Source organism: Balaenoptera ricei, chromosome X, assembly GCF_028023285.1.
Source record: "Balaenoptera ricei isolate mBalRic1 chromosome X, mBalRic1.hap2, whole genome shotgun sequence".
NCBI lineage: Eukaryota > Metazoa > Chordata > Mammalia > Artiodactyla > Balaenopteridae > Balaenoptera > Balaenoptera ricei.
In genome coordinates, this window is record NC_082660.1 from 18545969 (window position 1) to 18572932 (window position 26964).

At 42.3% G+C, this 26964-nt stretch overlaps 1 protein-coding gene and 1 pseudogene across 4 annotated transcripts in view; one reads left to right on the forward strand and one right to left on the reverse strand.

The window, feature by feature from the left end:
- Positions 1 to 18347: 18347 nt before the first annotated feature.
- On the reverse strand, positions 18348 to 19132 carry LOC132357852 (nudC domain-containing protein 2-like; annotated as a pseudogene).
- A 4289-nt stretch (positions 19133 to 23421) lies between these two features.
- LOC132357542 (membrane-bound transcription factor site-2 protease) overlaps positions 23422 to 26964 on the forward strand; it is a 55240-nt gene continuing 51697 nt past the window's right edge. For 3 of the 4 annotated variants that reach the window (XR_009500235.1, XM_059911080.1, XM_059911081.1), the window contains exons 1-2: positions 23439 to 23691; positions 26543 to 26691. Coding sequence is in view for 3 of the 4 variants with exons in the window: in XM_059911080.1 (XP_059767063.1) it covers positions 23617 to 23691; positions 26543 to 26691 (224 nt within the window). In the remaining variant the exon portion in view is untranslated. Of the gene's footprint in view, positions 23692 to 26542; positions 26692 to 26964 lie in introns of all 4 variants that reach the window. The other variant, XM_059911079.1, reaches the window with a different exon arrangement.

Sequence of the window (26964 nt, forward strand, 5' to 3'; positions counted from 1 at the left end):
AGAGGTACAAATACATCCTGCTAGGATGGGTTTGACCAACCTTAGTAACCGTGTCATCAAATTTCCTATCAGTGATCTTAGCCTCCCAGTATCTGGGAACTGGGTTTCCTATCTGCTTTGGTTCTCTCCTGCTGCAAACAACACACTCCAAAACCTAGGGGCTTAAATAACCATTTCTTTCTCTTTCACCAGTCCCTTGGTTGACTGAGCTCAGCTGGGTGGTTCTCCTGCTCCACATAGTGTCATCTGGGACTGCAGTCATTTGGGGGCCCAAGTGGTCTGAAACAGTTGAGATGGCTCATTCATGTGGCTGGCAGTAAATGCTGGCTGTCCAGTGGGATCTCATTTGGGGCTGTTGACCAGCATACCTCAGTTCTCCTTTACATGGCCTCCCCATGTGGCTTGGGCTTCTCATAGCATGGTGACTGGGTTATGAGAGGGACTGTCTCAAGAATGAGTAACGAGGCTTCCCTGGTGGCGCAGTGGTTAAGAATCTGCCTGCCAATGCAGGGGACACGGGTTCGAGCCCTGGTCCGGGAAGATCCCACATGCTGTGGAGCAACTAAGCCCGTGCGCCACAACTACTGAGCCTGCGCTCTAGAGCCCGCGTGCCACAACTACTGAAGTCCGCGCGCCTAGAGCCTGTGCTCTGCAACAAGAGAAGCACCGCAACGAGAAGCCCGCGCACCGCAATGGAGAGTAGCCTCCACTCACCGCAACTAGAGAAAGTCCGCACGCGGCAATGAAGACCCCACACAGCCAAAAATAAAAATAATAAATCAATAAATTTATTTAAAAAAAAACAAAAGAATGAGCAACCCCAGAAGAAGCATAAGCTGCCAGTCCTCTTAATGACTGGGCTCAGAATTCCCAGAATGTCAGCATAAAGCCAGTTGAAAGGCCAGCCCAGATTCACAGGGAGGGGAAATAAGTTCTACCCTTGATGTAAAGAGTGGCATGTGCATAGCGAGAGAGAAGGAATTACTGGGGCCATCTTTGGAGACTAGCTAGCACACTGTCTATAACTCCTAGGCACCTGGTACCTGCTTCCCCAATATCTGCTGTGAGATTACTGTGATAACTAGATGTTGGAAAATCTTCTAATTATCCATGCAGGCCTACGATATTGACATTTTAGATCTTGGGCTGTCCAAAGATAATCATATTCTACTAGTCCTTTCCTTGTAAACCAACCTTTTGGATTGAAATTTTCTTTGTAAAGCTCTTAGAATATTTTTTCTGCTTCTGTTCTTATTTTTAGACCCTGAGTGTATTGTTCAGCATCCAGTCTGAAAATAGAACCCAGGCCAGTTATTTTAACAGGGAAAATGTAATATAGGGGTTTAATAAAGCAGGTGTTGGAGGGTTGGAAAAGCCAAAGGGGAACACTGAGGTAACACAAAGACAATAACTGCAAGAAGTAGGTACCAGCCCTGGGGCTGAGGAAACAAAGGAAAGAAGTCAGAGTTGCTGGAGCCTCGAAGCTCAGAGGAAGGGCCCCATGGAGCTGGGACCCAGACCTCTGAGTGGGCAGCTGCTTGGCTGGTGCTGGTGCCTCAGATGTGTGAGAAGACAGCCTCGTGGAACTGAGGAGAGCATGACGAGAGGCTCCAGGAGTGCTATAAACAACCTAGAAAGTGGAACCAATTGGTGCTGGAAGCCACAGCTACTGATAAAGTGAAGTATAGTCGCCGGCTGATGCTGGACTCAGAAGGAGCAGTCCCTTATCAGTCTCCCCGCTTTGCAGTCTCTCTCCAGTGCCCCTACAGACAGAGCCTAACAGGGACAGCTGGCAAAGCAGAGATGTTTGCAGTGTCCCCGCCCTAGCATCACAAAGAAGAGTTCAGAGTTGAGAAACAATGGCTTAATAACCTGCGCACTGTTTTCCTCTGAGTGGCAGGGGTTTTACTGAGTTATCTTCTTTCAGTGAATGTAGTTGATAATATCACTTATGGGGATTAGTGGGGGGCGGGGGGAGGAGCACAGGAATTGCTAAATCTGTGAGTGAAAATGTACTTTAATCTGCACCCCAGGGACAGTCAGTGAACACTGAAGGGCTCTAATCAATAATCCACCCTCCGGGGTAGCTTTGAAAACATGGCCATGTGAATCTGCACTGGGGCTTTTATATTAACTTAAGGGGTGTTAGAAAGAATTTCTCATTGGTGAAGTGAGTGGTGTTCGAGATATGTGATGGGCTAGAATGACTGCATGAGGCTCCCAGCTCTTGCATGGTGAGAAAATAAGAATCCAGCATACCCAGCAGCCTAACATGTTGGCACAGCATTCTGTTTGAACTGGTGTCCTGCTTCCTTCAGAAAGGACAGTGGGGCCTGATCTGACTAAAAGACCTGCTCACCTGTCTTCAGAATAGTGCTGAGTCCACGTGGATTAAACCTTTGAGGCCAGGTGCTTGTCGGAATGACTAAGGAACCGACAGTAAGGTCATGGAACTCATAGGAACAGGTTGCCTGTTTGGGGACTGTTGGCTCTAAGTTACTTGTATGTTTGGCAGAATTTGGTCTGTGACGTGCTTTTACAGTAATATCCCGCCTGGTTGTAGGGGAGGAGATCCAGGACTCTCCATCTGTCTCTGATCATTAAGTCTTTTCCTATATTAACCCCAAAACCTGGCAATGTCTGAGCAGCCACACTGGCTTAGATTCATTTATAAGAGCTCGAAGAGTGCTGGGGAGAGAACCCCAAGGAGTAGGTCATATTTAGGGGGCTGAGTCAGAACAGCATGGGCAGCAGATCATCCATCCATGGACATTCTCCTTCCAGGGCTTCTCCCCGGAACTTAGGTACTGTGTGTGTTGAGAAGTCATCTCTTCACCCTACAGATGATGATCCTCCCAGAACTGCCCCCTCCCTCCAGCCCTCAGCCCACTCTCCCTCACCGCCACTCCTCACCTGTCCTTCTGGGCTCCTCTCTCTGGCCACCAGAACAATTCCCACCTCCACTTTGAGGGTTCACTGTCCTGTGGGTGAGTAAATGGGCAGAGTTCCCCAAGGCCATTGTTAGGTAGCTATGCCGAGAGTTTCGCGGTAACTTTTGAAATAATTGGGAGATGAAGGGTCACAACACAAAGGATGGGAGGTATTATACGTTTAGCAAGAGGCTAATCATACAGTCTAGAGTTCTCCACATCCCTGCTCCTGCGTATAAAGTGAAGTTTTCAAAGTCTCTTCATAACCATCTCCCACCACCCCCCAACACAAACACGAACACACACGCTCTGCCCAAAGGGATTACTTGATCTCATTTGAGAAATAAACAATTCAGTGTTGCCAATCATGCCTAGAACAATCAGGCCACGTTTTTAAAGGATCAGGTTTTATGTAAGAAATGCAGAAAATAAAAAAATCAATAAATGCACGAGTCAATACCGTGACCTAGGATGATTTGGGCCTTTGGGGGAAATGGGAGCTGTTTGGCACCTTCGGTTGTGATTTCTGTTCTACTGTTTGGCCAGGATGGGAATTTTCCAAGGCATTCATGCAGTTCATTAAATATGTTATTGTGTTGGCTTATGTTTCTCTTTCAATTTAAGAATTCAGCTCTTCAAAAACATTTGCCTGAAATGAGTCCAAGTAGTTTAGGCCTCAGAAGCAAATCCATTTTGACTAATAAAAGACTAATTCTCTAAATAAGCAAGATGGTTTTTCTTAAATGAGACTCTGATTGTGAAATCCTATATCCTTTAATCTAGCAAATTACTAGCAGAGACATTTCTAAGCCTATGTAACTTGGATCAGATTTCTCATCATCAGAAAAAGGAATAATTTCTCTATCATCAGAATTTGAAATGAGCTGCAAGAGCATGGGCCTCAGCTGGCAATTACCTCTCGAAGTAAACAAATCCATATGCTGGGACCCTGGAAGATTTGGGTCTCTTCCATGACTTTTCCCATCCCCGCTATGCACCCTGCTACCCTCCCACACCACACCACGCACCAACCAATCACTTTCAAATCCTTAATCGGCCTTCTTGTCTGCTCTTTATTGGCGACTAGGAATGGCTCCTGTCTTTAATGAAATTTTCTTCCTCAAATTCCAGAGACAAAACATTACTGCTCATATTTTCATGCAGAGCAGCTAGTCAGGGGTGACTGATAGACTCTCCCATCCCTCAAGCCAGACTGCATAAATTGACACACTCTAAAAAGGAAAATTAGCATGTAACATCTGGGTCTCTTCACTCAGAAATGCATCGATTAAAATTAGTCTCCTGGCTATAAACAATAACTTGGAGCAGTGTATCTTACAAAGGCAGATCCTACCACTCCCTCCTGGGGGAGATGCCTTTGTCCCTTGGCATCCAATCAGCCACCAGAGCTGATCATTATTCCAGCTGCATCCTTTGAATTGTTGCAAACATTATCAGCCCAGTTCTGTCTTTTTTATTGTAGCCACAGGGTAAAGTCTCTCTTCAAACTACTAGGGTCACCTGTAGGCTGTCTTGCAGTGTAGTGTGTGGATGACAAAAGCCTAACAAAGGGGAGATTTGTGTAATGAAAATAAACAGCAGAGAGGACTTTGAAAAAGGCAAAGGATATGCACATATTTCATTGCCATGAGTCTTTTGGACATGTCTATATACTAGACTTTTCAAAATAAATTACTTTGAGCAGATCCTCAAACCAAATTGTATTCTTGGTTGGTTGTCCTCACTCATGTATACATTCGTTAAATAAAAACAAAATGAGCACTCCCTGTATGCAAGGCACTAACAATGTTAGGTGCTGGGGAGAGGATGGTGAAATACATCACAGTTTGCAACCTCATGAAGGTCACACATAGCCTATCAGGGAAGACAGTCAATTAAATACGAAAAAACAATGCCTTGCGCTAAAGGCTCTGATAAAATCAAGTGTTGGAGCTTTGGCAATGCAGAGAAAGAGTAACTAATTCAGTCCTACAGGAGGTGGTGACATTTACATTGATGGCTGGGAGAGGCAGATACCCTGTAGTAAGTGGGGTCGGGGTGGGGGGAGACAGAGGTGGGGAAAGGAGAAGGAAGAGTGCAGCAGCACAAGGCAGTAGCATGGATGAAGGCTTGAAAGTGAGAAATAGTATGTCCCATAATTGGACCTGAAAGATGATCAGGAGAATAGAGTGAGAAGAATGCAGTGAAGGAGGTGGAGAGGTTGCAAGAGAAGAAGGTGGAAAATAAGAAAAAATAAGATTGTGAAGGGTTTTGGACTTGACCCTAAGGTCAAAGAAAAGTAGGATTGATTGTTATTCCCAATTCTTCACTCCCTTCATGTTACAGAAGTGATCGTGCCCTCACAATGGGCAGAGTGTACGTCCCTGCCTTTGGGTTTAGCAATGTGACTTGCTTTGACCAAAGGAAAGTTAACAGAGAAGGCCAGAGGAAGCTTGAAGGAACTCACTTGGTTTGACTCCCCCTCATGTGCCCCTGCCATCAGCTATGAGAAGGATATGCTTTGGGTAGCTGCTGCCCCTTCAGCCTGGGCCCTAGGATGACAGACACTTCATGAGCTAGAACTAAACCCAACCAGAAGCCTGAGGTCCTACCCAGCTGAACCCAGCCTTGGTGAGCTGAACTGCCACCAACCCACAGACCCGAGAGCATGAAAATAATATTTCTTTTGGTAAGCCACTGAGATTTGGGATTGTTATATGGCAAAAACTGACTAAAATACAAAACCATGGCAAAATTTTCCAGAGGGGAGTGACATGGTCATCGTTATAATTTAGAACACTCCCTGGCTCCATTATGGAGGACAGACTAAAGGAGAGAGGGCCAGTTGGAAGCGGTGTAGAGACCATTTGGGACATGGTTTTGTTAATCGAGAGAGAAATGATGGTGGCCTTGCCTAGGGTGTCAGTGGGAGGGGACAGAGAGAAGTGCTAATACCTGTTTAGTATTCCTTTAGTGCAGTGTTCTTGTTTTGTGGGGCTTTCTCTTTTTAACATAAAACCTATTTTCCTCTAAGACCAAGATAAGCACAATCTCTCTAAGACATTAGAGCTCAACAGCCTGTTTAGCAGTCCAGCTTCATTTGTTCATTCAGGTATTCGTTCTACTGCCATTTGTTGAATGCCTGCCATGTGAATAATAAGATATGACATCCCTGCCATCCCAGCACCCACAGTTCAGGAAGCAGAGACAGACACGTAAACAAATAATTGCAATAATATGTTGGAAGTACTATAATAAAAGTGAGAATAAAACCTACAGGAACATAGAGGAGAGTACGATCCTTTACTTTATTAATGCTCCTGGAGACATTTATATTCATTCATGTGGGCAGGGGGTTTTGTCTGTTTTATTCACTAATATATCTCAGGTACCTAAAAGAAAATGCCTACCACCCATAATTAGTAGACGGTTAATAAATATTTGATTTTTGTGCTTAGTTTCCCAAACTTTGGCTCAGGTTCACCCTCTGTCTCTCTCCGGTCTGGACTACCTCAGATAGCATTCCCCGGGGATCCGAGATGATGGTCAATAATTTTGAGTAACAAAGAGAGTGTAGGAGGAAAACTGAGAAGACATCGCACTGGGCCACCAGGAGGCTGCTATTGACTTTTGAGGGCAGAGTTTTGATAGAGTGCTGGGGTAGGAAACCACACTGCAAGCGCAAGCGTCCTCATCCTGCTTTTTTGGTTTTAAGTTCTCCATCAGTGGGGATTAGCATACTCGCCATATGCACTGTAGACGTGGGAAGGAAGGTACACAGCTAAGAAGGGCTAGAAGGATGGCTACTACCTTAATGGCATTTACCTTAACGAATTCACCCTGGTCTAAGTCTGGCCCTCAGTTGTTACTGTCTATGAGCTTTCTCTCAGAGATCCTGATTCACGCTAACCACAAGGGACTAAATATTATGTACTAATATCCTTCATGATTAATTTTTTTTGAGAAATATGACTATTGTGTGGACTTTTTTTGTTCTTGGCTGTCTGACCAGTATACTTTTTCCTTTAAACAAGCTATATGGGATGTCTATTTAACAGAAGGTGGCTTGAAGTATATGGAATTAGAGCAAAGAAAGAGGGTTTAAATGTTAAAATACAATCAGGTTTTTCTTAACCTGACTTAATTTCATGGTTTGAAGTGTCAGGCATTTTGGGGGGTATTTATTGAGACTCCCAGAACCTAAGGTGTACTAACGAGTACACAGGCTACAGCTGGCCCTAAAGCACTGTGGGCTACCCATCCTGAACACTGCTATCCAGAAAGAGCTAGGACTTAGTCAGTTTAGTGCACTTCATTCAGTAGGTTTTAGAGAATGTCTCCCCAGGACAGTGCGTAGAAAAGCACTGCCCATGTCTACCTAGCTCACCCTGTTTTTTTCTAGGCTCCATTGCTGGCCACCCTTGTTTCTGATTCACACTTGGGTCTCCATGAAGCCTCTGTAGGGAATTCACTACATCAAGGCCATGGGACCTTCCCACATGGAATGTTTTAATACAGCAGGGTAGAATAGGCAAATACAATTTGTTAAAAAAGAAAAACAAAAAAAACCAGCAAGTGAAGTAGTGCTAAATAAATAAAATTTGGCTGGCTCTTCTTATAAAGCTGGTTGTAGTACTACAGTAATGGCACACTGATTTTAATTGGGGGTGCACCTCCATGACAAGGGATTAGGGAAAATTTCACAAGTATTTGTTTGAACAATCTTTGGTCTTCCAATGAACCACAAAGTAAGAAATCATTCTGTCAGTGGTGTATTCACCTTTACATCTCCCCCAACTAACCCCTAATTAAGCAGTTTCAAGATAAAATTACATGGCACTGAATAAAATGTAAGCACAAGCGTACATTTTAAGCTTATCACAATAAGCTTTGATTCTTGTCAAAATCAAGGTAAACAATATCACTATAGATCACTCTTCTTTTTTTTAATTTTATTTATTTATTTTTGGCTGTGTTGGGTCTTCGTTTCTGTGCGAGGGCTTTCTCTAGTTGTGGCGAGTGGGGGCCACTCTTCATCGCGGTGCGCGGGCCTTTCACTGTCGCGGCCTCTCTTGTTGCAGGGCACAGGCTCCAGAAGCGCAGGCTCAGTAGTTGTGGCTCACGGGCCCAGCCGCTCCGCGGCATGTGGGATCTTCCCAGACCAGGGCTCGAACCTGTGTCCCCTGCATTGGCAGGCAGATTCTCAACCACCGCGCCACCAGGGAAGCCCTAGATCACTCTTCTTGTCAAAAATCAGCCTAACCCAGGCACTTACTGCTCTACAGGTTATTGGAACAGAGTAGCTGTTTTCTTTTCTCCCCCCCACCCCGCTGCGTTGGGTCTTTGTTGCTGTGCACGGGCTTTCTCTCTAGTTGCGGCGAGCGGGGGCTACTCTTCATTGCGGTGCGCGGGCTTCTCATTGTGGTGGCTTCTCTTGTTGCGGAGCACGGGCTCTAGGCACCTGGGCTTCAGTAGTTGCAGCATACGGGCCGTAGAGTGCGGGCACTTCATTAGTTGTGGCTCGCGGGCTCTAGAGCGCAGGCTCAGTAGTTGTGGCACGCAGGCTTAGTTGCTCCACGGCCTGTGGGATCTTCCTGGACCAGGGGTCGAACCTGTGTCCCCTGCATTGGCAGGCGGATCCTTAACCACTGTGCCACCAGGGAAGTCCCCAGAGTAGCCAGCCATTTTCAATGGATGGTTACATCAGAGTCAACTGGTAGAGTGAGAACAGCAGCTATCTCTTACAACTTTTAACACCCTAACCAGAAAAGGAAGTCCTTTCATATTTGTTTAAATCCCTTGGTTTGTTAGTGTTGCTACTAAAATTGGTATGTGGTTTCCAGTTTGTCGTTTTTCTTTTAAGGTATCTATCTTCTTCAGATATCTGGTTGTTTTGGCCTATGAACGCACATTCCCATAGAGGTACTGGCTACTTGGCCTGGTAATATCTACAGGTAATGACTGAAGGCCAGCCCCTAATCTGGGTCAGCTCCAAAGTTCAAGGGAAGTAGCAAAAAAAAGTACTCCCTATAAGCAAATCCTCAAGGAAGGCACTAAATATATTATGTGCTGGGGACAGGATGGTGAAATAGAGTCAGTCACCTGTTAACTCTCGTCTCACCAAACAAATTCTTGGGTTAGAGGTACACCTTTGAACCCACTTGGAGAAGGCAGCCTCCATCAGCTATGAGGGTCTGCAGGGAGTGGGGTGATCGCCCAAGGTCAGGCAGTGCACCCTGCCCTCAGCCACTCCGCACCCCAGAAGTGCCTGGGCTCTACTTAAATTACTCCCCTGACCCCACTGCAGCCACAGCTGCATGGCTGTGTGTGTGTCCCTCAGAAGTCCTGCATTTGCTTTTGCCAGGAGCCCTGAAAGTGTCCCAGCCTGGGACCATTTCATATACTAATTTCTCAGTTCGGAGCTGCCAGACCACACAGCTAGTGTAAATACAGAAAGAAAACCACCTGAGGAAAGGTGGTGATTATTAGTTCCTATGGAGATTCTACATGTGTGGGGCTTTTTTTATACATATATGTGGTTTTTTTTTTCTCCACTCAAAGCTCAGACAAGGGCAGACAAACTTCTTTGTTTTCTGCCTCAGCTGATGGATGGCTTTGCTTTCTACTCCACTGTAGCGTAATCAGGGTCCCAAGTCTGTACAAGGTTTTTAGTTCCAATTCCCCATCTTGTCTGTGCCCAGAGCTTTTTCTCTGTACCCCAAAAGCTGTTAAAACCCAAGCCCAAAGATACGAGTACTTGGTTACGAAGATGGGCGTACTCTCTTCTTCTTCCAGGAAAAATGAAGTGTCAGCAGCCACTCACCATGGGCAACTGTAGGTCTGGCTCTGATGTTGGCCCTTCAGTTTTTCCCTTACTATCCTAACTATGCATTTAAAAGGATGCTTGCCTTATTTTATCTGCCACTTCTAGGTGGATAAAAGGGATAAAAAAGGATAAAAGGAGCAGAAAGGCTTGCAGATTATCCAAACTACCACATGGCCGAAATGCAGGTGCTGTTGAAGCTGAGGGAGCATGTAAACATGGGCGTGTCCACACTCCATCCTCAGAGTCCCAGCCTTGCATCTGGCCAGGGGCCAGGGTCAGGGGTACTTTGAAGACACACCCCCACACCAAGCAATTCTGGTGTGTGTACCGGCTTAAGAACCACTGGAACACAAAATCGCAAGCTTGGATAATCATATCGTGTGAGGGGACTGTTTATATTTTGCAGGAAAATATGCTTTGCCTATCTTTCAAAAGAAATGAAACATTTATTGGCATCTACAAAGATAAAATGCTTTTGCTACAGAGGATTGCCTTTTGGTGGTTAGTTCTTTTTACAGCCAATTGGATGCAGAAGACCCTGTTGGAATTATGTATCATTATATAGTGGACAATTCCATTTTCTAAAAGGGTAAGAAAAAATAGATGTTTACCTCATGTTTCCTGCTTGAAAACTCCTTGGCCAAAATTTTGCTGGGCTCTGAGAACATTTTAAAACTTTTATATCATTTGCTTTGGCCTGTCAATATGCTGAAAACCAGTATCAGAGATTTTGACCTTTGGCAGTTTTTTAGCTGAATGGATAATAATTCAGCAATTTTTAATTGTGTCACTGATAAGATAACTAATTAGATGAAAATTTTCAAGTGCCAAGTACAACTGCTATCTAATTTGCAGTTCTTACCAAAACCCATTAAATCTGAATAGATAAAATGTCCACTGTGAATATTGTACAGAATATTGTACAGAATTTGTACAGAAGGTACAAATTAAATTTTTCAAGTCACCTATCAGAATTATTTTGACACAATTTATGCTTTGTGTAAAAGTAATAAAAATCTAAATTTAAAAATTAGCTTTCTGTAAATTTTATTAGTTATCAAAAAATATTAGAAAATAAATGCAGAATTTTCTTCTCAGTTATTTTGTTGACAATCCTCATTATCATATCTAAGCAGTGTGTTCTTGCCCCAAATTGAAGCAATCAGAAATCTATATTCCATATACAATGTGTTTTATATATGGTATCTCATTTATTCCCTGCAAGAACCCCCTGCTCATATTATCCACATTTTACAAATGAGAAATGAATTTGCAAGACCACACAACTGATAGGTAGCAGAGTTGCAATTTGAACCCAGGCCATTGAACTCTAGAGCCTATATGCTTAACAACAAAACTGCATGGCTCTTAAATTTAAAAACTAAAAAGCAAAAACACACAAGCAAGAAACCTACTTAAGGAACATTCTAGGATCACAGTGTTTAACATCAAGTTTTGTAGGCTCGATCCCTCCAAATATATCCCAAATCCAATTACGTCTCACTGCCTTCACTGCTTCTCACTGGGACATTGCAGTAAGGGACCTCAGTGGCCCTCATGGCACAGTGTTGGTCTTGGGATCAGGAGTATAGACATCACCTGGAAACTGGTTAGAAATGCAGATTCTCTGCCCTCCAAGTCCCAGACCTGCTGACTCAGAAAGTCTGGGGGTGGGACTGGCGAGCTGTGTTTTAACAAGCCCTCCAGTGGAGTTTGATGCACCCTCAAGTTTAACAACTGGCTTAACAGAATGATGCATTCGTCCAGTCTTCTGACAGCTTTGCCTACTTCAGACAGTCTCTACTGAACGATCCATCTTCTAAGAGAGAGTGTTCTGTCTTTATGGAATAAAGTTTCACCTTCAAGAACACAGTGATCTTCTTGAATTCTTCTCAAATATGTTCTTCCTGCAACAGCTGAACTGGATCTGCACAAATCCAAAACCTCAGGCCTCTGACCCTGATAATTTCCAAGGCTTCATGTACCCAGTCTATGCATAGAATCTTTTATACTGAAGCAGAGTTTAACAGCAAAAATAATTTTAAAGGATTTCTGATGTCTGCTTGTGCCCCTCAAAGAACGTTAAAGGTAACTAAGATTAACAGACTGAAAATATCAAGTCCTTGCATGTCAATAATATACAATAAGTCTGGGGAAAAATTTTTTTTAATTTTAAAAATATCAAGTCTAGACAAGGACAGGGAGCAGCTAGAACTCTTTTGCATTGCTGGTGGAAATGTACATTAGTACATCTGCTTTGAAAAACTGTTTGGCAGCAAATACTAAAGATGGAGATATGTCCACTCTAGGATCCAGTAATTCCACACCTGGACATATACCCAACACAAATGAGTGATTACGTCCACCATCACATATATACAAGAATGTTCATAGCATTGTTATTTGTAATAGCCAGACACTAGAAACACCCAAATGTTCATCAAGTATAGTCCAGAGAAATAATTTGTGAAATACTTCACAATGGTAAAAAAATAATAACCTGCTTTGCTACCTACAACAATACTGATCAATTTTACAGATGTAATGTTGAGTGAAAGAAGGCAGACACAAAAGAGTACCTACCATATGATTCCATTCTTATGAAGTTAAGTAAACAGACAAAAACTAATCTATGGTGAGAGAAAGCAGAAGAGTGATTACTTCTGGGGTGGTAGACTGGGAAGGGGATGAGGAAGAGCTGTGGGGTGCTGGTATGTTCTGTATCTTCATCTGGGTGGTGGTTACACAGGTGTAGACGTATGTAAAAATTCATCAAGCTCAATCCTTAAGATTTGTGCACATGACTGTACATGAGTAACATCTCAAAATAAAAGAAAAATGTGAAATCAACAAAGATTATGAAAGTGGATCCAGATCATAACTGACAGCAACAGCCCTAGGGTCAGCTTTCCTCTCCTCCCCGATTCCCTCACACACATACTTGCTACAGTCCCTCTGACTGACCAAATCCCCAAACTCTCTCTGACATCCAGCCCTTAGTTTGTCCTTTATCTCTCCCTTCTTTTAACCTTAACTCCAGGTTTGACTTGGCTTTTTACTAAATCCTTTTCTCTTGTCGATCTCTCAGGACCATCTCTTTCTAAGTCCATCTCGTTCTCCCAATTCCGCATCCTAAAAAATCTCAAATAGGACAGCAAAGACAAAATTCTCTTTACTAGATAGCTACAGGGAGAGAAGTAGAGAATGCTCAGCCAGTGATGTATCTTTTCCTCTCTCACACCCTCAGTTATGAAGTTAATTGAACTTTCCTAGGGCAAAAATACCACTGAGTAATTACTTCTTTTGAATGATAGTGGGCACCAGTACAAACAACTGGCTTCTCACCTAAAAGGCAGTAAAGTTTGGTCTTGCTCTTCTTAGCAATATCTACTAGCCTATACCAGGAATTCCATGCAGCGTGTTTGTGTGTGTTTGTTTGTTTTTTTGTTTTGCTGGAGACTGTAAAAGTAAAATTGGGAATTAGCATGGCTTCTGGAGAATAGTAGAAAAGCCAAGTTGCAGTTTCCTAAAATATGAATATTGGCAGCACATGTCAACTTTGAAAGGAACTGGTCATGGGCACAGAGTACAGGGGTAATCAATAGCACTTCCCTGGTGTAAGTTCCCAATGTTAAATTTATAGTCTTAGACCATTTTTTTCTCAACCTGGGATCTGAGAATATCTGGGGTTTGGCAAATATATTCTCAAAGGTCTGTAGTAACTTATCCCTTTAGAACAGGCCCACAGGAGGTAACCAGGAGCTGGGGGCGGGGGGGAGTAGGAAATTATTATTTAATGGGTTCAGAGTTTCTGTTTCCGATGATGGAAAATTTCTGGAAATAGACAGTGGTGATGGTTACATACCATTGTGAATGTACTTAATGCCACTGAATTGTACACTTTAAAATGGTTAAAATGGTTATTTTTTAATAATATTTATTTATTTGGCTGTGCCGGGTCTTAGTTGCAGCACGCGGGATCTTTGTTGTGGCATGTGGGATCTTTAGTTGCAGCATGCGGGATCTTTTTATGTTATGTATATTTTACCACCATTTTTTTAAAAAACTGGTCCATAGGGACTTCCATTTCCAGCAATATAGCATATTAGCCGTCCTGAAAAAAACCTTCCTGGGACAAAAATACATAAAGCATTGGATAAAGTATTGTAAATATTTCATAAATGCGTAGTAGAGGTAGTGGAAAGTAAGGGAAATCCTCAGAGGTTTTTGTTTTCTTTTTTTTAAAGGCAAGATGAAAAAACATATATCCAGAGAGGTGAGATCTAAAGCTGGTGTCTGCCCTGCTGTCATCTGCTGACCTTAGCTATATGAGTGGGCCTTCAGTAGGGGTAGAAGATAAAGCTCAGAGACTTGGAAACTGGACCCTCGGTGAATGAACTAGAACAGACCAACCACTCCCAGAATGTGACCTTAACGAAACTTGCCTCTCTTGGCCTTGGCTATAGAGGAGAAAAAAAGTCTCCCATGTAGTTTTCTGATTACAAACTGGACTCTAGTAGGTTTGAAGCCCATACGTCTTGGTCATTCCTGTTGCTCCCAGATCAGGCTTCTTTTCTACCACCTTTTTTAAAATTTGAAAAATTATCATAGATCAATTTTGGGGGTAGAACACACCCAATTCATTCACCTGTTCTTCATATGATATATTTTTCAGACCTCTTATCCCCCTAACAGTATCCCTTTGGGTATTTTCTGGCTTGTTCCAGTATCTCCTTAAGGAGATAGTCATAATGGAAAATAGTAACAGATTTAGCTCAACCGACAGACTAGAATGGAACTATTACCACTCATGATTGACGTTTTGGTTATCTACCACTGAATAACAAATTAGCCTAAAACTTAGTGGCTTGAAATGACAACAGTTATCATCTCACTATTTCTGTGGGGCAGGAATTTGGTTGTGGCTTAGCTGTATCCTCTGGCTCAGGGTCTCTCACAAAGTAGCAGTCAAGTTGTCGGCTAGGGCAGCAGTCATCTCAAGGCTCAACCAGGGAAGGATCTGCTTCAAAGCTCACTCTTGTGGTTTTGCATAGGATTTAGTTTCTTGAGGCTGTTGGTCTGGGGGCCTCAGTTCCTTGCTGTCTGTTGGCCGGAGGCCACCCTCAGTTCCTTGCCACGTGGGCCTTTCATCAGAGCAGCTCACAGCATAATAATTTGCTTCATCAGAGTGAGAAAGTGAGGAGAGCCAGAGAGAGAGAGAAAGGAAGACAGAAGTCACAGTCTTTTATAACCTAATCATGGAAGTGACATTCCATCATTTTTGCCATATTCAGTTTGTTAGAAGCATGTCACTAGGTCCAGCCCACACACAAAGGGAGGGGATTACACAAGGCGTGATTACCAAGAGGCAGTGACCATTGGAAGCCATTTCAGAAGCAGCCTACTACAACTGGACATCAACTTCTAATCTGAAACCTAAAATTGTGACCTAAAAGAAGCCTACATTAAGGATTTAGATTTAAGTGACCCCAGGTTAGTGAGGTCCTTAGGTACTTGGAAAAGTAAATGCCAATTATCTCTGGAGAAACTTACCTCAAGCTCAGGTATTAAGTACTTCCACTAGATAGAGTTCCAACAAACATGAGTTTGCAATAAAAAAGAAAAAAATGCAAGTCACCATGAATGACAATTAGCAGAAACAAAGAATCAGATCTGCCAATGCTACAGATACTGCAATTATCAGATACACAGTATATAATAAGCATGTTTAATCTGTACAATTAAAAATATGGCTAAGGAACAAGAGAAAGCAAAAAATAATAAATCAGATTTGAAACAAAAACAAATATAATTTCTAGAAATGAAAAATAAAATAATTGAAATTAGAAAATCAATAGACTGGTCAAAACAGCAGATTAGACACAACTGAATGAAGTAAGAAATAATGAACTGAAAGATAGATTTCAAGGAATTACCAGGACTTCCCTGGCGGTCCAGCGGTTAAGACTCCACACTTCCAATGCATGCAGTTTCTATCCCTGGCTGGGAACTAGGATCCCACATGCTGCGTGGCACAGCCAAAAAAAAAAAAAAAGAAAGAAAGAAAATTACCCAGAATGCAGCAAGGTAAAGACATGGAAAATATTAAAGGAAAATAGACATGGAGGATAGAGAAGCTGTTACATCCAATCAGACTTTCAAAATGAGATGAACAAGGGAGAGAGAACATTCAAAGAGAAGATAACTGAGAATTTGCCAAGTTTGATGAAGATGACAAATCTTAAAATTCAGGAACCTAAACTGTGCTGGTCTTTCAGCTCCACACCCAGGCTTCTATTCCCTGCAAGGCAGCACTGGGGTTGGGTGTCCACAATGCTTTTCCAGGCTCCTTTAGCAGCTGGCTTCCTCCTGGGTTCCACCAATAAGAAGCGCTGGTATGTGATCAAAAGGTAGGAGGAGGGTAACAGCAGGAGTTCCTCTTTCTCTCTCTCTTTTTTTTTTCTCTTCCTTTTACTCCTTCTGGTCCCAAGCCCTTAGCAACAGCCACCCATCCATCCCCAGTAGCATAGCTATTCCTGAGATGGTGGCCACCTGCTCCACCCTCCTAGGTTCTGGTAACATAACCTCCTCCTTTTGGTGCCTTGAACCCTAGGGATGTGCTAGCTATTAATACTTTCTGCTTTCTAATCTCCAGGCTACCTGACCTTTGTTCCTCTTTCAATCTCCCAATACATGTGTAGCCGATTCCCTTATCAAATCCTCTCTGTTTTGAAGTACCTAGCAGGGCTTTTGTTCTCCTGCCTGGACCCTGATTCATATAATGACAAATTCCAAGCAAGTTAGACAAAAGAAATCTACACCTAGACACACCAAAGTCAAACTCAGAACAGTAGAAAGAAGCTAGAAAGAAGACAGATTGCCTAAAAGAAGTGACAGTTGGACTAACAATAGACTTCTCAACAGCAGCAATGGAAGCCAGAAAATAAGTCACATTCTCAAAATGCTGAATGAAAACAACTTTCAGTCTAGAATTATATGCCCTATAGAACTATTATCTGCAAATAAGAGGGAAATCAAAATATGTTCAGAGAAGCAGTAAGAGATTAATTTTAGAGCCTGCTGAGTTAAATAACAGGGATGCACTTATGTTTAGTTTATGCCTTGGGATTTGGGATTTAGTTTCCCCTCAACTTTGCCTTTGGAAGTCCAAAATAATAGACTTTATGAGAAGGCTTTAAGAAGAGAATTCCTGGGACTTCCCTGGCAGTGCAGTGGTTAAGACTCAGTGCCTCCAGTGCAGGGGGCGCGGGTTCGATCCCTGGTCAGGGCTGTGCGGTGCGGCCAAAAAAAAAAAAAGGTAGAGAATTCCTTATAGTTCTATGTCTAGGGAAGCTAAAGTTAAAGAAAAATCTTATTGGCAATATCACTACAGACCACAAACCAGCATGCTTTTTCCTTTAAGGACCAGATAGTTAATATTTTAGGCTTTGTGGGCCATTAGGTCTCTGTCACAACTACTCAGCTCTGTTGTTGTGATGCAAAGCTGCCAAAGGTAATGCAAACAAAGGAGCATGGCTGTTTTCCAATAAAACTTTATTTACAAAACAGGCAGAGGGCTGGATTTGATCCCCAGGCCATAATTTGACAATTCCTGCTACAGACTATGAACTATTTTCAGTAGTTGAAGATGATGGATTTTTCATATTTGCTGAAGCTATAAATCCTAGTTGTTAAGTTCCTTCTAGAAAATATGGTATTGAAAAACTTCCTGAATTGTATTCTGCTATGAACAAAAAGGCAATAGTATTAAATGTGCCACTATATCTTGGACATCAGACACTTGGATATGCAAAAACGACTATAAGTCATATTTAAATCTAACAGTATTGTAGATTAATAATGAATTCAACTCTGATTCTGTTCAATTGTTGAGAGATTGTTGAGGCCTCCCTCACACAGCTATCAACATAATGCATTCTGACTGAAGAACTACTTATAGGATGGAAAATCAGTTTCAAAATGTGTCAATTGTTCTGGATAATAGAACAAACATGGTAAAGGGTAAGAGTGATTTAGGAATCATAAGCATACAGTGTTTTGTTCATATAACCTTCAGTACTGTAATCCGAAAGCAATTATAACTGTCTATAAGCAGAAAGATAGTGGGCCACTGCCTCATACTTCAGCCAAAGACAAGAATACATGATGTACAAAGGTTTTTGTTTTTTTTTTTCCTATTTAGAAGAGTTTATTGAACATTATTCCTGCATCACACTTATTGAAAGAAAAACTTAATTTTCCCTGAAGGCACCCTGTCATTTCACATGATCTATACCCTAAAGTTTTTTGTATTAAAAATACAGGTTAAATATGATATTAGTAAACCGCAGCATATGAAAGTTCATGCTGAGCAAAAACAAGTCCAAAAAATAAGCTACCGTATATCAGTAGAATAGTTCCTACAGTATTTGTTTCCTATGTAAATCATATTTGAATGCAATTTTCAGAACCATATTTAAATATATTTTGCAATTTGTTAACTGTAGGCATCCACATTTTTCTTCCACCACATAATCTGTTCCTTTGATTAAGCTGGCAACATTTGCTAGGATCCACAAAATGCAGCAAGTTCACAGATATTTCTCAAGATTTGAGAAATCTGGTCCACCTTTAGTGTAGTTTCCTGAGATTTCCGCTCCGCTGAAGTCAAAACCAGGATTTTCTTTCTGGAAGTTTTCTCTGCATTTGGTCTTGCACCCAAGGATCAGCTGCATACTCAGATTCCAGAATAGAAGTCCAACAATTTGCTGCATCTCTCTTTTTTTTTTTTTTTTTTTTTTTTAAGTATTTGTTTATTTATTTATTTATGGCTGTGTTGGCTCTTCGTTTCTGTGCGAGGGCTTTCTCCAGTTGCAGCGAGCGGGGGCCACTCTTCATCGCAGTGCGCAGGCCTCTCACTGTCCCGGCCTCTCTTGTTGCGGAGCACAGGCTCCAGACGCGCAGGCTCAGTAACTGTGGCTCACGGGCTTAGTTGCTCCGCGGCATGTGGGATCTTCCCAGACCAGGGCTCGAACCCGTGTCCCCTGCATTGGCAGGCAGACTCTCAACCACTGCACCACCAGGGAAGCCCTGCTGCATCTCTCTTTATAAGAACAATACGGACCATTTTTCTACCCTCCACAGTCCACGTTCCCTCATCAGCTATTGTAGAATCAAAGAGTTTGCCCTTGAGGATCTCGTGGCCACCCACAGCCAGCGCCACATGCCGGCTCTGCGGGCCGCACTGGATATCCTGGGCGCGAGTGCCTGGCGGCACCTGAACTTCAATGAACACCTCCTCCAAGATCTGGTACCACTGGCCCCACGGTGTTCTGCATGGAACCACCCCACTGCGCTCCTCAAACGGGGCTGACATACTCCGGTCGCCTCCTGGCCCCGGTGGCCATCCAAAGGTTTTTGAATCGCCTTGTCATATATTTAACAAGATGTTTAAACAAGATGGAATAGCAGCTACTACGTGTTTAAAAGCCATCTAGAGCAAAACTAAACATGCTTTTTAGATGAAAACAGTATATCTTAACTTATTAAAACTGCTTGCAGAGAAAAATACTTTGCTTTCTGGAACCTGAGGAAGAAGTAATCAAACTGATGATTTCACAGTACAAGTATTTCTTACATGACAGTGGCTGAAAAGATTCTCTCATCATTCTCCTCCAGGAAGATGCTGAGACTGGTGTACATGAAATGAAACTGAAATATAAATGGAAAAACCCAGATGACTGGTTTCTTGAAAGCCAATTGTACTGCTCCTTTGCCACAGTTTTAGAACCAAGGTTTAAGGACAAATTTTATTCACGTTGACTGTGTAAAGCAGCAATTGCAGGCAAATATTGTGTGTGTGTGTGTATGTGTGTATATATATATATATTTGGAGTAAAAAATATAAGCGCGGATAATACTTTCAGAAAAGATTCAAAAAATATTTTCTTCACCTGGGACTAGAAGCTTGCGTCTGTGGGGCTGCTTCAACCAAACTGCACCATCATCAGCAACCACACCAAGCTGAGGATATAAAATAGAGATGAGGGACTTCCCCGGCCATCCAGTGGTTAAGACTCAGCATTTCCACTGCAGAGGGTGCGGGTTCGATCCCTGGTTGGGGAACTAAGATCCCACATGCTGCGCAGCGCAGCCAAAAAAAAAAAAACAGACATGAGCCTTTATCTTAGTTAGTTCCTATTAAAGAGAAAGGAAAGCTTAATAATTTTGTGGCGGCATCAATACTAGCAGTATCCCATAATGGCAGCACTAACCAAACATTTTCTGTTACACTGCCCTCCATAGATGAAAGAGAGCATCTATTTATGTGGTAGATGGCACTACTGTTTACTTCCAGGTATATTCTTCTCTACTTCTAGGTATACAGAGGATTACACTCGTTCTGCCCTTTAAGTTAGGAACAGCTATTTGACTAGTTTTGGCTCATGAAGCTGGAGTGGAAGGAACGTGTGCATGTCTGGGCCATAGCATTTCACAGCCAGTGGTAAACACTCTAGTCCTCTCTTTCTCTGCTGCATTAAATCCTGAGCCTCGCTTTGAGAACTGGGCATGATAAAATGGAGTCTCCATCATTCTACCAACCCCTGTTGGATATGCAGCACAAACCAAAAATAAATCTTTGTCATTTTAAGCCAGTGGGATTTTAGGGCTTGTTTCCTAAGCATAACCTAGCTTATCCTGACTGGTGTAAGTTAGTGTCATAAACATAGAGTATAATGACCCCAGAAGCAAACTATCAGCTTACATTGATGAGAAATAAACACTCCTGAAGGGGATGTCAAACTCTAAAAATCTGAATACTTACATTTTAACAACAAAACTATAATATTTTAAAATTAATATTATCTAATTTTTATATTTCATGTTGATTCTGGTATCTCAGAAGTTTATTGTATAATAGTGATATTCTGCTTCAGCCAAATACTGATTTTTAACATGTAGCTGGTTTTTGTTTGTTTGTTTTCAGCCACGCCATGTGGCATGTGGGATCTTAGTTCCCTAACCAGGGATTGAACCCGTGCCCCCTGCAGTGGAAGCACGGAGTCTTAACCACTGGACAGCCAGGGAAGTCCCTAACATGTAGTAGCTGTTTTGCATTCAGCCAAGATGTATTTTTGGTGCCCCTCTAAAAAAAATATACTAAATAGGCTTCCCTGGTGGCGCAGTGGTTGGGAATCAGCCTGCCAGTGCAGGGGACACGGGTTCGAGCCCTGGTCTGGGAAGATCCCACATGCTGCGGAGCAGCTGGGCCCGTGAGCCACAATTACTGAGCCTGCGCGTCTGGAGCCTGTGCTCCGCAACAAAAGAGGCCGCGATAATGAGAGGCCCGCGCACCGCGATGAAGAGCGGCCCCCACTTGCCGCAACTAGAGAAAGCCCTCGCACAGAAACGAAGACCCAACACAGCCATAAATAAATAAATAAATAAATAAATAAATAAATAAAAATTAAAAAAAAAATATATATATATATATACTAAATAAAAATGATATGAATAAAAGCCTGGCTGTGCGTCCTTCAAGATAGTTACTTGACAGAAACCTGAAACTATTTGTAAATTAGGTCACATTTCTTCTGAGGAAGAATACCTTGATCTTATGGAATACAGGTGTTTTTTGCTGCCACCTTGCATCCTCTGTCTTGTCTCTTCTGCTGCCACCAGCTGGCTTCCACTACTGATAAATTCCAGAAACCAGCAGGATTCTATTCAGTGTTTTGTTTTGACTGCTGGGTCCCTGATGAGAACACCAAGTCAGTTGAACAAGTAAAATTTTAGGTTGGGAACAGAAAAACACAATCAATTCATTTCCTACATATTTTGGGTAATCAGCCACACAGTAACTGGTTTTTGTCCCAGCAAGTGGTCCAGACAAGGCTTCAGGCTAACAAAAGAGAAGACATTTTAATTCTTAAGTAAATTTTCTCATCCTAGGAAAGAACAGTGTTAAAAACTACAGTCATTATACAAGAGCAAACAAAGGTCAGTTCAAATACAATAGTGTACCAATAGTCTTAGTGTAGTTTTAAGCTTTAATAACTTCAGAAGTACAAACTCTATGAACTTACACAAAACATCACTTGAAAAATAAAATTATTTAAATTTATTTCATGCTTCTTTGGTCTCGGGAATTTTTGAATAATAAATGTAATTCAATTTTTTGTTTCAGTCAACGTTTGCCATCCTCAGTTAGGGGGACTAAAAAATTTGAAATTTAAAATTACTCAAAATTCACCAAATTAAATAGTGTAAAAGAAATTTAAATAAATTTTCAAGTGATGCTTTTTGCAAGTTTTCGGCATTTATACTTCTGAAAGTATTAAAACTGCACTAAGACTTTCGGGATACCTGTACATGGAAAACTGTGGAGTCACAGGGTGCTTGAATATAAACTTTTATAATTATACCTAGCTTTGTCCAAAATAAATGGAAACATTTTAAAACAACACATATACACACATATAGGCAAGAAGCTGTAAAACTGAGTCATAAGGTTTCTTGAAGCTAGGGAGATATGGTGCTAAATTATTAAAACTTTAGGAAAAGTATGGGAGAGTGAGGCAAATGAGTAACAGTATCTGTCATACAGGTTCCTAGTATGACACTATATTTTTACTTTGGAGAAGGCTGAGGGTGCATTTTTATTTGGGATACTTGTTCTTAAGCTAGTATTATGTTCTCAATATTTCGGTATTAGTATTACTATTGCTAATGATGATTTTCCAGAAAAGTAAAAACAACTTTTAAAGACTTGGGCCTTAAGAGAATGCAAAAAACAAAGAAACAACAAACAAACAAACAAAACTCCATAAATACTAGTTTTCCTTCCGTGGTTCTCAGTCTTGGCTGCACAATGGAATGACCTGAGTTTAAAAAATACTGATGCTTGGATCTCATTCTGAAATTCTGATTCAAGTGGTCTAAGCTACAGAACGGGCATCAGGAATTTTTAAAGCCCCCTGGTGATCCTAATGTTACAGCCAAGGTTGAGAACCACTGCTCCAGGTCAATATAATCAGGTACACGTCAACAAAAAAATATGTACAGATGTTCAGAACTTTTTTTTTAATGTAGCACCAATCTCAAATTTTATAATGGAAGAGGTTGAGAAAAGAACCTAAAGCTCAAAAAAATCATGTTGAACGAAATAAGCCGGACACAAAAGAGTACTTATTGTATGATTCTATTTACACAAAGATTTAAAAATTAGAAAAGGGGTGATGGGAGGGCGAGGAGAGGATTAACCGGGAAGCGAGCGAAGAAAATTTCTGAGATGGAAATGTTCTCTATTTTTATTAGGGTACACAGATATATAGTTATCAAAACTCATCGAAATAGTTGAGATCCGTATTGTGTTTTCGCTATATGTAAATTACGCTTCAATTAAAAGAACGAATAAACATAATTAACTTAAATCTGGATACCTATGACAGAGTCTGAGCGGCGGAGACGATTATTATTTGGGATTACCCAAACCCCCACTAGATTAAAAGGAACCGCAAACCCCAGACCAGAACCGGAGAATGGAGAGCAGACAGCAGGGAGGGCCAAAGCCTAAGAAATCGCTAGAGGGTTGGCAGCCGCAGTCTAGTTGATACCCAGACAGCGGCGCCCGAGTGCCCCGCGAAAATAAGCCCCCACGCCCTTTTCCGGTGCGCACACTGCCGTTCGTGCGACCCACCAGAAGGATCCGGAAGGAAACGACGCCACCACGAAAAAGGAGCCGGTGGCAGCTGGGTTCCTGCGCAGATGCTGGGGCTGTAGGCGCCGGGCGGCCGGCTGGTTGCGGCTCGCAGGGAGGACGCCGGCGCTCGCCTTCCCTCCGCAGCCCCCGCCGCTGCCATGATTCCGGTATCGCTGGTGGTGGTGGTGGTGGGCGGCTGGACTGCCGTCTACCTGACCGACTTGGTGTTGAAGGTGAGGGCCTCGGGCCTAAGGCCCAAGCCCGCGGTGCCAGGGCCGGGGCGCAAGGCCCTAGGCCTTTTCTCTTCCCCTGCCTTGTGCCTCCCGGGCTGAAAGCCGTGCGACCGGAACCCACGTGCGGCCTTCCGCGTGGCGCCCGGTCCCATGGAGTAAATAAAGCACGGCTGGCCGCGGGAGGGGTGTGGCGGCCTGCGCAGCTGCCGCAGTCTCATTGCGGGGCTCTGCAGGCCCCGCAGCCTTCGGGTCCTGCCCGGGAGGCGCCGGTAGTGGGTTCGGGAGGGCCGGGGCCCTGCCAAACCCCGCGGCATTGCACCTGGAAGGAAATAAAATATCCTCCTGGGAAAGACACTGTTTGCCCTCATTGTCTTTAAGGCCACGACCCTCCAGAGACTGGTATTGGAATGAATCTAAATCAAGTTGTGATTTACATCAGTGGTCTCAAACTTTAAAGTGCTTATGACCATCTGGGGTTCCGGTTAAAATGCACATTCTGATTCAGCAGGTCTGGGGCGGGGGCCTAAGATTCTGCATTTCTAACCAGTTCCCAAGTGCTACCAATGCTGCCAATCTACAGACCATACTTCAAAGTAGCAAGGCTTCAGATAACTAGTTTCTGACTACTCGAATTCTCATTTGTATCTTAGACGCCGTTTCTTCACACTAACCCCCCCTTAATACTCCCACCCCCCCCCACACACACACCCTGGGTGCACGGCCCATTTTTATTTGGGTAGCAGATATTATGGACAGTTGTCTGACCACATGCTTCAGGCAGCCTTTCGGAATTGCATATTGGGGGTGGGAGTATTGTATGCGTGGAATAAAATCATGTCAATTCTCAAATATTTAATGAAAATTCCAATTATGACTAGTAAAACCTTCATGTTATGAATACTGTTTTAAATAGAATACTGTAGTTTAGTATTGTGTGGTTTAGGCTTAACAGCAAAATGATACTTTTGTTGCTTTGTTGCATTCAAACTTGCAAAGTGAGGAGATTATACAGTTGAATCCTTAGAGCAAGGGCTGCGCTCTGCCACTTCCTATCCATTGAGAGCTTGGGCAAATTACTCTCTGTTCCTCCATTACTTCATCTTTAAAATAGGCATAATAATTGTAAAGCTCTCCTGAGATTATAGGGAGGATTTCATTAATTCATCCACATAGAGCCGTGCTACTCAACCTGAGATTCAAGGACCAGCAGCACTTGGCATTATCTGGGAGCCTGTCAGAAATGTAGAATCTCAGGCCTCATTCCTGACCCACAGAATCCGAATCTGCATCCTCATAAGATCCCCAGGTGCTTTCTCTGCACATACTTGGCACAGTGCTTAGCATGTCATGAGCAGTACAGGCCACTGCTTGTTTAAACAGTGATTTTGTTGTTTGGAAAAAACAAAGCCGCATGATTTCTTCATGTTGCATGTGTGACAAAAATCCAAAATAAAAAGAATTTTTCAAACCTCTGTAGTCTCTGGTCCAGTGTGTGAGGTGATCAGGATGTCACTTTAATTTCAGTAACAGTTCCTAACTCGCTAAGAGAGCACTATTCCTTGAGCGAAAGACCGAACTCTCATTCAGAGTATCTGCTTGGGGAATGGAGAGACCTCAGGTTTTAGGAGCCTGCACCTTCAGCTTCTCTGCTTCTAACTTGGTCTGCTGTTCCACCCTTGGTTTGTCTAGGATTTCCTCAGTAGACACCTGGAGGGGTGTGTCACTCTCCTTTTCCAAGTCCTAGAAGACAAGCAGGTTTAATAACTTCACCTGAAGATTGAGAGCAGAGAGCATTGTGGATCCAAAGGCAAACAGATACCTGTATTCAGACTCAGGTCATTTTATGACTGTGATAGGGCTGAAATATCCTTCTAGATAAGTTTCTCAAATGGATGGGCATCTATATGACAAAATACTTAACCATACTTACTGTAAGAGGTAAGAGGTCAGTGGCAGTGCATGTAAAACAGCCTTATGTTATCCAAAATCTTACATTACTCAAGGACTTCGAACTTCCCTAAAGATAAAACTCTTTGTTAGGCTGCGTATAAGCAGCTGTCTCCCCAACAGTGAAGAATGTAAGAAGTTACTGAGACGAAGGTGGCTTTAGATAAGTTTTGTACTTTTTCATGGTCAAATTCAGCCTAATTTCTTAGGGTTGTTGCTCAGAAGAGGATAGAAAGCACCAATTCCAACTAACCTGTCCCCTCTGTTGGATTGGCTGGGGATCTTTTTTAATTACAACAAAAGACCTCTTTCTCTGGTAACAAGGCTTCTAGACCTGTGCTGTCCAGTATGGTAGCCACTAACTACATGTGGCCATCTAGCATTTGAAATGGGGCTAGTCCGAATAGAGATGTGCTATAAGTGTAAAGCTGACACTGAATTTCAAAGACTTAATGCGTAAGTAAGTAAATAAATAGAATGTGAGGTGTTTCAATATATTAATTATATTTTGAATGATAATATCTTGATATTTTGAGTTAAAAATACATTTAAATTAACCTCTGTTTCTGTTTGCCTTTTAAAATTCGGCTACTAGAAAATTAAAAATTACATATGTGGCTTGCACTTGTAGCTCACATTGTATGTCTATTGGACAACGCTGTTCTAAGCAAAGGTCAGCAAACTTTTTTGCCCGTGGGCCATAGTTTGCCAGACCCTGACTTCAGCAGATCAGCTAGTCCAAGACTCTTACTTTAATATCCTGAAGAATAAACATAAAGTTTTAAAATTATAAACATTTGATTAGCCAGTATCTTGCGTTCCTGTAGAAAACACTTTTATTTTCTTAAACCTTATAAATTATTCTTCAAAATTCAGTGATGTGGAACTGTTCTTTCTCTCTTAGTCATCTGTGTATTTTAAACATTCTTATGAAGACTGGCTGGAAAACAACGGATTGAGCATCTCCCCTTTTCACATAAGATGGCAGACTGCTGTTTTCAATCGTGCCTTTTACAGTTGGGGACGGCGGAAAGCAAGGATGCTTTACCAGTGGTATTCTTTATTTTCTCTTTTTGGTTTAAATTAGTCATTGTGATCATGAGAAATACTTGTTAAGTGAACTGTTTCCATCATTTTCAATTTATTGAGTTTTAAAATGTTGACAATGTAAAAACTTTCTGGCTTTATATAAACTCATGGGATTGCATCATTGTGCTTTTGCATACATTCAAAATCAAGGTTCTATGTCTTGATCTGAGTGGTGGATACATCGGTACACATATGTAAAAATTCAATGAGCTGTATGCTTCAGACTTAGGCACTTTG